The 14880-nt window shown below is 55.0% G+C and overlaps 2 protein-coding genes across 2 annotated transcripts in view; both read right to left on the bottom strand.

Annotated features, from left to right (window-relative positions):
- Window positions 1-1025: 1025 nt before the first annotated feature.
- On the bottom strand, window positions 1026-3642 carry DKK1 (dickkopf WNT signaling pathway inhibitor 1). Its single transcript, XM_017832688.1, has 4 exons — window positions 3454-3642; window positions 2223-2379; window positions 2000-2110; window positions 1026-1276 (listed from the first exon to the last, which is right to left on the bottom strand). Exons 1-4 carry the CDS (start codon window positions 3640-3642, stop codon window positions 1026-1028), a joined length of 708 nt encoding a protein of 235 aa, XP_017688177.1.
- Window positions 3643-5595: 1953 nt separating this feature from the next.
- The window catches only part of PRKG1 (protein kinase, cGMP-dependent, type I), a 367703-nt gene continuing 358418 nt past the window's right edge, over window positions 5596-14880 (bottom strand). The window contains exons 16-20 of the mRNA XM_017832653.1: window positions 14235-14398; window positions 13389-13511; window positions 13232-13294; window positions 12533-12599; window positions 5596-9537 (exon numbers count right to left, since the gene is read on the bottom strand). Of these exons, the coding sequence (XP_017688142.1) occupies window positions 9439-9537; window positions 12533-12599; window positions 13232-13294; window positions 13389-13511; window positions 14235-14398 (516 nt within the window). The 3' untranslated portion in view covers window positions 5596-9438. The remainder of the gene's footprint in view (window positions 9538-12532; window positions 12600-13231; window positions 13295-13388; window positions 13512-14234; window positions 14399-14880) is intronic.

Raw genomic sequence — 14880 nt, 5'->3', positions numbered from 1 at the left:
AATGGGACACGATGCCCTCGGAGCCACGCGGGGATGTGCTGCTTGGCAGTTGGACTTGGGGTGCAAAGCACTTTTGGGTCGTAGAGGGAAGGCTCCACCATGGGTTTGCATCCCAAACCCTTTCCCCAGGCTGCAGGGAGGCTGAGGGCAGCCTGCCAGGCAGGCATAGGCACCAACCCCACACTCCACACACACCTACAACCACTCGGAGTGGGTGGGTAATGTTAGGAGTTAAAGGGGGTGGGGAAAAAATGTGTGTTTGCACCTTTCCCCCCCCTCCAAGCCAGCCCAACAGGGAGAAACCCCACAGTAACACGCTGCAAAGTGAAGGAAAAATAAGCCTTTATTGTGCATGGAGCAGAGACTGCTCTGACGGAGCAGTGATGGGTCCAGCACAGCCCCTCTGCTGATCCTTCACTCCCTTCTCCAAAATCGGGCAGGAGGGTGTTTTGCTGACACCTGCCCTCCCTGGACCCCTGGCCACAGTGCCCATCCTTGCTCTGGTGGCCAGAGGGGATCGGTAGCCTAAATAATGCCTAAAAAGCAGCTGAATCGATAGTGACACCAACAAGCCTTTCCCACGGGGTGCTCTGCCGAGTCTCCGAGCCCCCCATCCAAAATGCCCCCAAAACGGGCATTTCCCCCCCTCCCGTGGCACGGGAGGGCTCCACACGCGGGACAGGGACGCAGAGGCAGCTCAGGCTGGTTTGGAAGAGGAATTTATTGGCTCGCAAACAGACGGTGGCATCCCTTTGAGCCGGGATTAAAAACCCAGTGTGTACAAAGTCCCAGTCCCTCGGAGAGCGCGAGGCAGCGCCCTCGGGGGGGGCGGGGGGAACCGACCAGTCCCGGCGTTATGTACAGCGTAAGTGCCAGCTCAGTATTCACAACACAGTAACGTACTGCAAGAAAGTCGCTTTAAAGTAGTTCCCTTGAGAAACAACCTTCCCTCCGGCGGGGCCGGAGTCTGTCCCGGCGGGGCCGGGCCGCGTGCCGGTGTCCGTGTGTCTGTCCGTGTGTCCGTCTCAGTGCCGCTGGCAGGTGTGCAGGCGGGACGCGTCCCCGGGGCCGAGCTCCCGCTGCAGGCGGCACGCCAGGCCCTCGGCACAGTGGCAGCGCTGGAAGATCTCCAGCCCGTGGGAGCCTTTCCGCCGGTGCCGGGTACACACCTGCCCCTCCCGCAGCACCGGCTTGCACATCTTGGACCAGAAGTGGCGGGCGCAGCACAGCCCGGCCGCGCAGTCCGACGAGCGCAGGCACAGGTCGCCCTCCTCTCCTGCGGGGGACAGGGGGGTCAGCCAAGGGACAGGGACGGCGGGGAGGGGTGGGGATCGCTCACGGGGGACAGCGGGGTGGGGTGGGCAGCATGGGCTCCTCCAAGGAGGGCAGCGGGGCAGGAGGAGCATCCCAGACTGATCCCAAGGGGACGGCAGGCAAGGGTGGGTATCCTGAACTGATCCCACAGGGGGCACTGAGGCAAAGAGAGCATGCCAGACATGGGGGAGAGAGGTTCACGGTGGGCATCCCAGACTGATCCCAAGGGGACAGCAGGGCAGAGTGGGCATCCCAGACTGATTCCACAGGAGACACTGAGGCAGAGAGGGCAACCTGGACTGAGCCCATAGTGGACAGCAGGGCAGGATGGGCATCTCAGACTGATCCCACGAGGGACAGCAAGGCAGGGTGGGCAACTCAAGCCACCCCTATAGTGGACACTGAGGAAACGACAGTGGAGCAGGGTGGGCATCCTGGAACAATCCCACAGGGGACAGCAGGGCGGGGTGGGCATCCCAGACTGATCCCGTGGGGGGCAGAAAGACAGGATGAGCATCCCAGACTGATCCCACAACGGACAGCAGAGCAGGGTGGGCATCCTGGACTGATCCCACAGGGAACAGAGGTGAAGGGTGGATATCCCGGACTGATCCCACAAGGGACAGTAGGGCAGGGTGGGCACCTCCCAGGGGCCTTGGGGTCCCAGCAGCACAGCCCCCCTTACCTTTGGCCGTGGGGATCCAGGCGGGAGCGGGTGTCCGTCGGGGCAGAGCCTCAGTGCCGGGCTCCTCCAGCTCGGCGGCTCCGTGGGGAGGCTCCGGCGGGGTGCAGAGACCTGCGGGGGGCAGTGGGGCGGCTATCAGCCACGGGCGGGACTCCACCCCCCTCCCACTTCCCTCCTGCGGCCACCTCGAGATTGCCCCCAGCCCGCAGCCCCCGGCGCTCACCGTTGCTGCAGGTCATGCCGGGGCAGCACATGGCATCGCGCAGGCAGCGCTTGCGGCGCCTCCGGCAGGAGAGACACAGCGGGGCCCCCCCGCCGCGGGCCGCCCCCCCGCAGAACTCCTCGGGGCCGCAGTCCTCGTCCTCGGCGCACGGGAAAGGCTGGGGGGGCACAGAGGAGGCAGAGGGGGGTCAGCGAGGCCGACACTCCCATCCCCGGGGTGTGTCCCCTCCTCCGTCCCCAGTGTGTCCCCGCTTCATCCCGTGGTCTCCTCCATCCCCGAGGTGTCCCACCCCACTTCGTCCCCGGTATGTCCCCGCTCCATCCCGGTGCGTCCCCTCCATCCCCAAGGTGTTCCCCCTACTCAATCCCCGCTGTGTCCCCACTCCATCCCCGGTGCGCCCCCTCCATCCATCCCCGATGTGTCCCCTCCCCTGCCTCCACCCCGGTGCGCCTTCCCTGTCCCTGGTGTCCCCTCCATTCCCGAGGTGTCTCCCCGACTCCTTCCCCGGTGTGTGGGTGTCCCACCATCCCCTGTGAGTCCCCTCCATCCACCTCCGCTGTGTCCCGCTCTTCTATCCCCGATGTGTCCTTCCCCTCCATCGCCGATGTCCCCCTCTCCACTCCCGATGCGTCCTCCCCCGTCCTCGGTGTCCCCTCCATCCCTGGTGCGTGTCCCGTTTCCTCCGTGCCATGTGGGTACCTCCTCCCTCCATCCCCTGGCCCTGGTGTCCCCTCCATCCTCGGTGTCTCCCCACACCTCAAGTGTGTGTGTGTCCCTCCTCTCCGTCCCAAATGTATCCCTCAACTCCACCCCCGATGCGGTCCCTCTACCCTCGGTGTGTGTCCCACATCCCTCCCGGTGTGTGTCCCACATCCCTCCCGGTGTGTGTCCCACATCCATCCCCGGTGTGTGTCCCACATCCATCCCCGGTGTGTGTCCCACATCCATCCCCGGTGTCCCCTCTCTCCACCCTCTGTGTGTCCCACATCCCTCTCGGTGTGTGTCCCACATCCCTCCCCGGTGTCCTTTCTCTCCACCCTCGGTGTGTGTCCCCCATCCGTCCTCGGTGTCCTCCCGTTCCACCCTCTCTGTGTGTCCCCCATCCATCCCAGTGTCCCCTCCCTGCATCCCCAGTGTGTGATCCCCATCCATCCCGATGTCCCCTCTCCCCACGCTCTCCGCGTGTCCCCCCTCCATTCCTGGTGTCCCCCCGCTCCATACCCGTTCCTACCTGCCGGGTGGCGGCCGGCGGTGCCTTGTTGCTGCCGTCGAAGGGGGGTGCGGGGGCGGCGCTGGCCTCGGCCCCCCCCGGGGGGGGTCCCTTGATGGCGTTGGAGCTGAGGCCGCCCCCGGGAGCCGCCGCCCGCCCCGCCGGGGCCGCGCAGCTCAGCGCCGCCAGCAGCGCCACCAGCCCGCGCATCCTGGTGCCCGCCGTGCCCTCCCGTGCCCGCGGTGGCCCCGAGCAGCGGCTCCCTGCGCTCCTCCGCCGCCTTTATACCCCCGGGGCCGCGTCCTGCCCGCCCCCTCGGGGCGGGGGGCCCGCCGGCTGGGATTTCAAAGGCTTCCCGAGGGGGGGGCTGTGCCCACGAGCCCCCAAAACCGCCCCCACCCCGCCCCGAGGGCTCCGACATTGGTCGGGAGGGGGTTTCGCAACGGCGAGGGCAGGACCCCCCCGCTATTTCCCACCCCCCGCCCCTGTTCCCGGCCAGATGCTCCACACGCCCCGACGCCGCCGCTGTCTCCAGCCGGGCGCGCGCGACGGAGGGACCGGGAACGGGTGAAAGGGGGGGACTCCCCCTCATGCAACCCCCCCATGGTGGGTGGGAGCCGCGGTGGGTGCAGAGAGTCCCCCCCCCGCTCTTCCCCGGTGTCACAGTCGCTCCTTTGGTCTCCTCTAAGTCTCCCCCCCCGCCTCCCCCGCGTCCTTCCTGGCGCCAGCGCAGCCCCGCAGGAAGGGAGAGGGGCTGCTGCGCACCCCCCGCCCCGGGGGGGCTGTGGGGACACCGGGGGGACACACGGCAGGACCCTCGCCGTCCTCCCCCATTCCTCTGACCCCAGCTGGGCGGGGAGGGGGAGCTCCGGGCCCTTTGATGCGGGGACATCAAAGGGGTCGCTTCCCTATTCCCTCCCCATTTCCCCCCGACGCCCTCGAGGCGCCGCCGCCCCCCCCTCAGCCCCCTCCAAACCCCCCAGACCCGCGCAACCCCCCCAAAGCCCCCCTAAACCCCAAAACCCCCAAATCCCCTAAACCCCCAGGCCCCCCTAAGCCCCCCCTAAATCCCAATCCCCCCCAAACTTTCCCTTGCCCCCCCCACATCCCCAAACCCCCCAACCCGCCCCCGTCGGGGCAGCGCGTCCCCAGCGCTCCCCCTGCCGGCCCCGCGGGGGCATCGCTCTACACCCCGCGCCGCTAATTAACCCCCGTTAATTAATTAACCCGGTTTTGCCCGGCGGCGGCCTCGCGCTCCCGCTTATTTATTTTCCGAGGGTGGCTTGAATGAAAATACGGGCGAAGAGCCCGAGCGGTGCCCCCGCCCGGCTAAAACCCGCGGGGGCGAGGAGGGGGTGAATTCCAGCCGCCGCAATTCCCTGCAATGAAGCCCCGCTCTCCCGGTATTCCCTATCAGCTGTTCCAGGTCCAGATGGCTCCAGCCCGGCTAATAATTGCCTGGGAAGGTTTCGGCGAGCACCGCGGGCAGGTGCCGTCGGAAACGGGGGGGCTGAGTCACGGCACCCCCGGCACAGCCCGGCCATCCCTGCCTTCCCTATTTTTAGCCTGGGAGAAGGAGGGCCACGCCTCGGCCCGAAATCCTGGTGTTCCCCCAGCAGTTTCAGGTGAGGGCCACGTCACCCCGCGGTTTTTATTGCCCGATTAACTTGGACCTGCGATTGCTGCATCCCGCAGAACGGTTTGGGATGTTTCCCAGCTCCTCCTTAGGCAGTTACCACATTTATTTCCTTCCTGGGAGGATGTTTTCTTGCTCCTTTGCCCAGGTTTTGCTCACCTGTGTATCATGGAGTCGACATGACCTTCCACTCTCCCAGGTTGCTCCATCCTGGCCTTGGACACTTCCCTGGGCAACCAGTTTTTTGACAGTGGTGCTGTTTTGAGTCACATCCTCTCCAGGGATGACACAACTCGTGTTGGGAACACTGTGCCTTCCCTGGACTCCCTTATATTGTCAGCAATCAAAATACAAAGGGAATTCTTCATCCCCGAGGATGAGCCATGTTCAGAGGATAGTTTGGGTAGAAAGTGAGCTGTGGGGGTCACCTGGCCAGAGCAGAACCCCCACCGCCCCAGTTTAATCCCTGAGCAGCAGAACTCTCCCAGGCTCAGCCTGGGCTGCGGAAGGAAACCCTTGACACGTTGTTCAAAAGTAATTATTTTTATTTCAACTCTATAAAGTATACAACAGGCACTCGGCAATTACAGCTGCAGGGAAAGTACAGAGCCAAACAAAAGCAGTTAAAGTTTATGAAAAAAACCCCAAAGTTCTTCAGTCAACATCAAAAGAGTGCAAGCGGCCACCGAGCGGGGGGTGACCGACATCTGTCCGACAAACAAAACCTCTCCCGTGGAAGAAGAAAGCTGGGGGAAATAAGGATACAAACCAAAGGGATGGTGTAAAAACCAGCATAAGCCGGGGCCGGAGGGAGAGGGAATTTCCCCTTTTGCTGAGAAAGCCCTCAAGGCGCCCAAGTCTCGGTGTCAGGGCTGGGGAGCTGCGGATGAGGAGCTTCCAGCTCGGCAGCTCCGCGGGAGCACCGAGGGCTCGTCCCGGCGGTGGCTGCGGACGGAGGGGGTCGGGGAGGGGAAAGCACTGTTTTGTTGAGTGGTGCAAACGAGCTGCGCCTTTGCCTCGGGGTTTTAGGGAAAAAAAAAAAAAAGAAGGCAGGCTGGGTTCACAGCGAGTGGATTTTTTCCAGGTGGGAGATTCCTCGAGGGGGGGCGTGTAAGACGGGACGGCACGATGGGTGGGATCTGCAGGGCTCGGCGGAACAGGAATACCTGTCTACGGACTGCTAGGATGTCAGAGAGGAATTTGACCCGCACATAAACATTTATACATTTCACAGAAATGACTCTGTATCTCATTAACAGATACACAGCTCTGGTACATTGAACAGAAATAAGAGAACGACTTCATCATTTCTGTAATTCGTCAGTTTTAGATAATAAAGGCTTAGAAACCGGTTGCAGAAAGAACTGTAAAACGCAGCAAGCTAAGAAAGGACGACAGTTTGAGGTGTGTTTGTCTTTGTCATGCAGCATAACACCAAATTTGTCATTTTTTTTTTATAAGATGCCATGGATTTAAGGCACTTGCAACAATGCCAGATAGCTAGTCATGTTCTCAAACTATGGGACAGATGACTTAACAGAACAGTTGACATAAAGTTTAATAATACTGACAAATATGACATTAGTTCAAGTCTACCTTGAGCTAAAAACATTACATTACAAATAAGGAAATGAAGGAATAATGCCATGGGGCTGGAAAAGAACAAAAAGTTCAATGTGTACCACAACATACCGACACGAAAATACCTATTTACAGAAATAGTCGCTCGTGGTCCTGTTGGTAAAGAAGAGTTTGCTGTGGGAAATGCAGCGCTGGGAGAAGCTACGGATCAGCCATGTGGTCATGACACCAGTCAACACCCTGCTCTGAAATATGGGAGCTGATTTCAGCTGGAATATGGGAGCCTAAATACACCCTCCTCCCATAGATTAGGGAAGGAGACAAAGAAATAAGGACACAAAGTGGAAACACAGAGGCAATCCCTTGTTGTGAATATATATATATATATATAAAGCAACTTAAATATATTATTATAAATGAAGGCTTTTATAATATACATAGTGTGGTGTTAATGCTTGGGAGAGGTGATGGGAGTCGAGTGAGGGGTTTGGTATCAAAATAAACTCATATTCAGTACAGTATTGATTCCTGTGCTTGGCACAGGGAAAAAGGGACAGGGAAAAAGAAAAAGAGCCCATTTCAAACCCTCCTTCCTGTCGTGTTTTCAGGTTGCCCCCCAAATCCTCGTGGTGCTTTTGCCACCCAGCAACCCCTTGCCTGCCACAGCACGAGTGTCATCGTTTTGGGACAAACTCCTCTCTACAATCCTACAGAAAGTTCTCCTTGTCGAGTGAAACTCCAGGGGGGTGTGAGTGAAGAATTCAGCTGCTAGGCCTGTTCTCTAAGATGCCTGGTGGATATTTTAGCCCTAGTGCTCAGCCTTGGCTCTCAGTGTCGTCCATCCCTCGGATAAAGGTGGAAAAGCCAGGAGCTACTGCCTTTTCCCAACAGTTTGGAAGGCAGACGAAGTTCCAATGATTAAAGAACAGCAGAAATAACCTGAAGTGACTGTGCCAGCTCTGCTGCCTCACCCTCTGGAAAACAGGGAAGGAAATCCTGTGCCACAGACTGGTTCCAAAGGTGAGCCAGCTCATGTCTGCTGGCAAACAGCAGGACACGGTCCACGCTGTCAAACAATACACTGTCAAGTTGCTTTCATCAGAAACATGGGAAAGAGTTGGGATTTAGCATCAGGGAAATAATATTTTTCTGTTAATACAGATACTTTCCACGGAGTATGTGGGCAAAAGTCCTTCTCAGCAAGAGCTGATCTCCTCACTCTCAGCTCTGGGCAGCACTGAGATGAAACGGGGCAGCACCTGCTCGCCCATGGCAGGGCTTGGAACGACAGGGTCTTTAGGGTCCCTTCCAATCCAAACCATTCCATTATTCTATGATGCTATGATTTTTTGGGGTCCTAGAGAGACCGAAACCCGATGGGTTTTGTTGGATAACGGGATACCTGAAGTCAACAAACGGGCATCCAGGACAGAATTATGGCCTATAAATCAGAGGAGACTGTATTCAAGCAAAGGAAAAGCAGTGAAAGTCAGGGAAAAGCATATCCTGATACTGTTTTCCCCAGGCTCTTTTTCCATATATTGGCTCTGGCCATTACAGTGCCCTAAACATGATCATCGGGGAACTTGCGCCGGCGACACGGAGACCTTGCACAAATACATACAATATCGCTTTTCCATTTAATTCCATGGACTTTCCTTAGCCCAGAGAGGCATTAGGATTCCATTTTTACAGGCAATATTACACCAGAGCCAGCAAACTGGCCCAGTACTTGGCTTTTAATGAGCTCTGCACTAAACACGGAGGAGATGGAGACGTGGAGACGTGGGATCATCCAAGAGTGACGGAGAACGAAGCCTCTTGCTACATATCTCTCAAAAGGTGGTTGAGTGACCAGGTGAGGGATGGACATAGCACCTAAAAAGGACATTACAGGTCTTATGTTTTCCCTTTGGGTTCTAAAGAGGTCCAAGTCGAGCTTAATTTTACGCCTAAATCGACAAGACCAGTGGGCTGCTGTCGCCTTGTTACAGGACCGTGATCCAAGCACTGTTTTGTATGTCAAACGGATTAGTTTCCTGATTTTTGTTTTCATGCAGGGATGTATTTGTACCAAGGGAAAGGAAAAACAAACCCCAAAGGTGGTGTTGCAGCGTGAGAGAAATGACCCATATCTGCCTTCACAGGATCTCGAGCAGTTGTGCTTTTGTTCTACCAGGCTCAACAAAAAAAAACTCTCCAAACCAAAGAGGAAAGGTAACATTCAGTCTTGTTGTGGTTCTGCTCAGAAAGGAAAAGGACACATTTCACCACTGCTTTGACATGAACTCTTTGGCCGGGCCCGCCGTGGCCTCCTCTGCTCCGACACTGGGAGGGAGCCCTGCGGAGCTGGGAGGGTGGGAATAGCCCAAATCCTGCACTGTATTTGGCTACAGCACTGAATAAATTACTACTGATCCTACTGATAAAGCCAGTACCTTGCAGCTACAATTGGGTGTGTCTTACACAATGTATCTCCTGGCCTTGATAATTAAGAGCGTAGCAAGACCTCGGCGGTGACAGAAAACGTGTTTCTCTACCGGTGAAAGGCTCTGTGTCAGGACCACCATGTCAACCCCCAGGTTGTGTTCGAACAGAAAACATGAAGAGCACTATTGTCATCTAAGCAGTAAGTCCTAATGCCACTGGAGTTCCTGTAGCAGCATCAATCAAGGCATCATGGTGACCCCGAGCACGAATCCTCCCCAGTTCCGTTCTCTCGGTTTCGCTGGCAGCCACGTCCCAGGAAAGCTGTCCTCAGCAAGGCAGAAGCAGGTAAGAGAAAGACATTAAAAATCTATGTCCCATCCTGAGTTGTCGTCAGGGGGTGGCTCGTCACTGTCCTCCGGGAAGCTGTCGAAGTTGCTCGTGTCCGTTGGAGATGCGACCTGCGGGAAGAGCAACAAGGGGATGGCCATCAAAGGGGATGGTCATCAAGGGGGATGGCCACCAAGAGGATGGTCATCAAAAGGGATTGCCATCAAGGGGGATGGCCACCAAGAGGATGGTCATCAAAGGGGATTGCCATCAAGGGGGATGGCCACCAAGAGGATGGTCATCAAAGGGGATGGCCATCAAGGGGGATGGCCATCAAGGGGGTGGCCATCAAGGGGATGGCCATCCAGGGGGACCTCTGCAGGCAGGCCCTCCTCATCTCACAGCCGTGATCATTCAGGAGCATCCACTGCTGCCTGTGGCAAGCCAGGGAAGGGCTGCATTCCACACCCAGGAGGATTCCCACTGCCTCCCGACCCTCCTGATCCACGCCCGCTGGGGTTCAAGAGCAGCTGTCCCACCCCTTGGCACAAGGTCATCAGGAAAGACTTGGAAAAGCCTCCCCAAAGCCCAGGATTTCACAGTTACGTCTCCAGGATCCTGCCTTTACATTTCCTGACAAGTGTTGCTCAGCCTAAGCATCCTACTAGAGAAAACCATCTTTCCCAGGATAAGGCCAACCGTGTTTTTCTTTTGGAAATAAGGCCAACCACGTTTCTTTCTTGGAAATAATGTCATTTATCTACCATAGCTAGATATTTTCCTTTTTTTTTTTTTTTTTTTTGCTTTACAATAGTGAGGGAACCTTTCTTACAACGACATCTTGACGCAGTGAATTCAATTTAAAAAAATAAAGAAGGCAAGAACAGAGCAGCAGCTCTCCAGCCCAAAATGAGGAGTGTCTTACTAGAAATGGGGTACTTTAAGCCTTACCCCAAGCAGGCAGAGCAGGCTGGAGGGGACTGCACTGCCACAGGAGAGCTGGGAAGGAAATCCTGCAATTTTTAGCCATTTCACTTGTGTGGAAAAGCCACAGTCTGAGGCCAACTGACAGTCACAGAGTCATGGAATGGTTTGGGATGGAACGGACCTCAAAGACCATCCAGTCCTACCCCTGCCATGGGCAGGGACACCTCCCACTAGCCCAGGTTGCTCCAAGCCCCGTCCAACCTGGCCTTGGACACTTCCAGGGATCCAGGGGCAGCCACAGCTTCTCTGGGCAACCTGTGCCAGGGCCTCCCCACCCTCACAGGGTGTCCTGTCACTCCAGACCCTTGAAAATAGTCTCTCTCCATCTTTCCTGCAGGCCCCTTCAGGCCCTGGAAGGCCACAATTAGGTCACCCAAAGCTTCTCCTCTCCAGGCTGTGCTCTTGAGGCTCAGCAGTGTCCTGGCAGCAGGTTGTAAATTGGGATCTTTCCAAAAATCCCATGGAATAAGAGCTCAGGAGTAGCTTTGGATTGCCTCACTGGTAGTGCCATGTAACTAATGGGAGTTAAAGAGCTGGGAAAAGCCTTTTTCTTCCAAAAAAAATTAGCTGATCTGCATGTTCAGCCCTGCTGGCTCCTTCCCAGCCACCAAGGAGACGTGGATTGCAGAAGGGAAAATGGATGTGTCCCCATAAAACTGGGTATTTTGGGTCCCTTTTCAGATGTGGCTCTTACTGGGAGTTAGGACTTTGCCAAAAAACTTGTGGAAAACAAGGTGGAGAGGGACTGATGGCTCTGAGGTTGAAAAGAGATTTTCACCAGTCCCATGAACCTTCAGTCTATATGGGGTAAGAGCAGTGTTGGAAATGCTCTTACTAAGAGAAAAATCCACTAAAACCAGCCAGAAAAACACGCTGGGGCATTTCCCAGGCTGCACAGATAAAGCAGGGATTGCAACTGGATGTAAAGGAGCAAACTTGACTTCATGGTCTGACAAGAAATGTGGTGAACAGTGTGTGCTGCTTAATTAATAGGCAGTAAAAAGAAGCCAAGGCCAGGCTGGACGGGGTTTGGAGCAACCTGGGCTAGTGGAAGGTGTCCCTGGAGTAAGATGGGATTTGAGGTCCCTTTCAACCCAAACCATTCCAGGACTTTAGAATGAGCTTAACAAGAAAAAAAACAAACCAACCAAACCCAGCTTTGACTTATAAAACACAAATGTGTTGTTTGGTCCTCCTGCTTCAGGGACATGTAAGTCCTGCTTTCTCCCACCAGTAACTCCCGCAGCCCACGGGGCAAAACAGGGGGATGGGAAACCCCCTTGATCTTTGCTGGCTGCTAAGAAAACGTTGGGATGGCAGATTTAGCCCTGGAGCTGTGGCTGTGCTGCTGCAGGGGGTGCAGCAGGGAGCAGGGGGTGCAATTAAACCCGGTTGCTAATGTCATTCTGGGTGATCCCGCGGGAGAGGCCCGCACAGAAAGGGATTAAGCCGAAACAAGGAGGGGAGGCTGCAGAACAGAAGGGGCCAAGGTAATTTCTATCAGCTAATCCTGTTTGGTTTCCCTTTGCAGCTGGCTTTGTGGGGAGAGAGCTCACAAAGACATCAAAGGAAGAGCTTTGCTCCAAAGCAAAATGAGCGGAGCTGTCCCTGCCCGGCTGCTCCCGTTAAACATAAACTAGGCCGGAACGGGGCTTTTCATGGAGGACGGGGATGCAGGGAAAAAAGGGTGAGGAGCACAAAAGACAAGACAGAAGGAAGGGTTAAGGCAAAAGAAAAGGGAGATGGCACACAAATCCCACTTGTCTTTCCAAAAGAAGTAAGAATAGAGGAGAAGGGAAGAGGGAAGGGGGGAAAGTGGCAGCTCTGCACCGAAATGGGAAAACGAGATGGAGAAACAAGTGGAGCAGGTGAGAAAGAGAAAAATGTGTAGGAGTGAGTGATGCTGCCCTGACCTCCTGCTGCCAAGGGCACTTTGTCATGGCCATACCCTGCCCAAACTGCCTTCTCCTGGAAGAGCCTGCCCAGAGACCAAGCTGAGCTGGGAATGTGTCCAACGTGACTCCTTCAAGCATCTTCAGAAGAAATGAAGCACATGCTGTTCCCACTGAACCACTGCCTGAAGCTCACAACATTCCCGAGGGAACTCAGTGGTGATGAAGGAGAAAACAATGAACTTACACTTGGTATTATGGGAGGAGTCAGTGTCCCTTTCCGTAACCCTTCCCAGTTAAAGCCTTCGAACCATCTGAAGGGAGGGAAAAAATCCAGCAGTTACACATTTGTAGCACAGAAAGAAATGTCAGTTGTTTAAACAGTGGATTTCATCTCCCACACACATCACCCTCAGATCCTTTGGAATTTTTCCTGTCATCTCTGTATCTGTTTTTTGGGACTGGAAAGGAAACGTGGGCAGTGGTGATCCCAAATCCCCAACACTCAGGAGAGAGCCCTTCCTCACTGCAATTGTCCTGGAAGCTGCTCCTTCCCTGCAGTATGAGACCCAAAAATGTCCTTTTTTCATAGGAAATTAGCTCCCAGCTTCATGCCCAGGGATGTCCCACTCCTGGTTGGGGCACCTCAGCTTTGCTCCCAGTGGGTAGATGAGCCCTGTCCACAAAAACATCCACTTCATCCATTCCTGTAGCTTTGGGGCTGGAGGAGAGAAGGTCCAGCATGGATGGATGAGAGAACCTGTTTCTGGAATGGGTGATGATCCCATTCCAGCAGAGTGGAAACTCCTAAGACATCACTTAATGACTCCCATCGGACCAAAAGGGATGAAGAATTTACATCATGGATAGAAAGGGGTTTTTAGCAGGACATTGAAATGCCTGTTGCTGTGGGTTGGATCTGCTGGCTGGTGGAGAAGACACTCACTTGTGCTTTTGGATATCTTTCACGCCGTTTTTCAAGTTCCCTAATCTTTCTGATGGATTGTCCCTACAAAAGGAATAACAAAGCAGTTATTTCCTTAATCCTGAACAACTGATTTCTTTGCAAACAACATCAAGGTGATTATATTTCATCCACTTACCTGCATAGTTTTTTAATTAAATTAGCAGCATTTTTGGCAATCTTCTTTGGAAATTCAATCATGTCTATTCCCCTTAATATGATGTTATAGGTCTTCATGGGGTCTGGGCCTGAGAAGGGGGGACTTTAGAGGGGAGAGGGAAATAAAGATTAAAAGCTTGTCTTTAAAATGGCACTGAAGACTGATAAAATATATATACAGATGAGAAAAGGTAGGTGACAACTAGCAATGCCTTGCTTTCTATGGTGTTAACCATTCCTCAGCCAAGGAGCTCTGGATTTCAGGGATGGAAGTACCAAGAGGAAAAGTTTTCCAGAGCAACATGTGTTAAACCTCTTCTTTCCATGGCAGCCCAAGGAAGGGGGCTCTGACCAACACTCGCTGGCTAATTCTCTGTTTGATGCTGTGACATGATTTAGGTGGGGATTAACTGGGCTCCCACCCAGCAGGGACTTGGCTCCAGCCCTGAAGGACAAGCAGGGTGAGGTGATGGATCCTCTCCCAGCTCCTGTATCCTGGAAGTGAGCGACGGGGACGAGCCGAGAACTTCCAGGAAGCCCGTGCTGCCCACAGCAGCTGTGATAGCCAACACTAATATGCAAAGCTAAACAAGGCAAGGGCTGGATACAGGGACCCACATCCCAGTGCCCAGTCCACCTCCTCCTCTTCCTCAGCTGAGAGCAAACCCTTTCTCTTTCCCCACCAGGGCCCAAAATGCCTGATTTGAAGTGGAAAAGCAGCTGGTGAGGTCCAGCCCAGCACACGCCAGCCCTGAACCTGCCCCGGCCTAATCAGGGTGACACCAGCACAAACAGTGGGACGTGTTCCCAGCCCCGATGCCCATACCTGCCAGTCAGGAGCTCATACATTAGGATTCCCAGTGACCAGTAGTCTGCTGAAATGTCATGACCTTTGTTCAGGATGATCTCGGGGGCCACGTACTCCGGGGTGCCACAAAAAGTCCATGTTTTCTTTCCAAATCCTATTTTCTTTGCAAAGCCAAAATCGACCTGGGGAAAGGGGCAGAGGGACGTCAGGGCAGGGCATGAGAGGGAATGTCAGCCCTGTGCTCTGCTCCTCTTGAAGTGAAGCAAGGCAGAAAGCAGGTTTCCTCGGGGGAATTTTCTCCCAACTAAAGCACTGTGGGTTGTTCCAGGAGCAGGCAACCACAGGGACCTTTTTGCCTTCCATTACAAGGATTTGTCCTTGTAATGGAAAAGGAAAGTTCTCACGAGGGAAGAAGAACAAACACCAGCACTGAGGGTTTCTTGGGAATTGTAACTTCCTGTCACTCACAGTTCAGGTTGATTTATTTTGCTTTTGGTTCTCTTTTAAATTCCCACCCGTAGCCTGAGCAAGGAATAATTTTAAACTGCCAGACGGCCAGAACAGATGGGATATTGGGAAGAAATTGTTCCCTGGGAGGGTGGGGAGGCCCTGGCACAGGTTGCCCAGAGAAGCTGTGGCTGCCCCTGGATCCCTGGAAGTGTCC

This window comes from Lepidothrix coronata, unplaced genomic scaffold (assembly GCF_001604755.1).
Source record: "Lepidothrix coronata isolate B3197 unplaced genomic scaffold, Lepidothrix_coronata-1.0 Scaffold204, whole genome shotgun sequence".
NCBI classification, from domain to species: Eukaryota; Metazoa; Chordata; class Aves; order Passeriformes; family Pipridae; genus Lepidothrix; species Lepidothrix coronata.
This window is presented reverse-complemented; position numbering and strand designations above follow the sequence as displayed.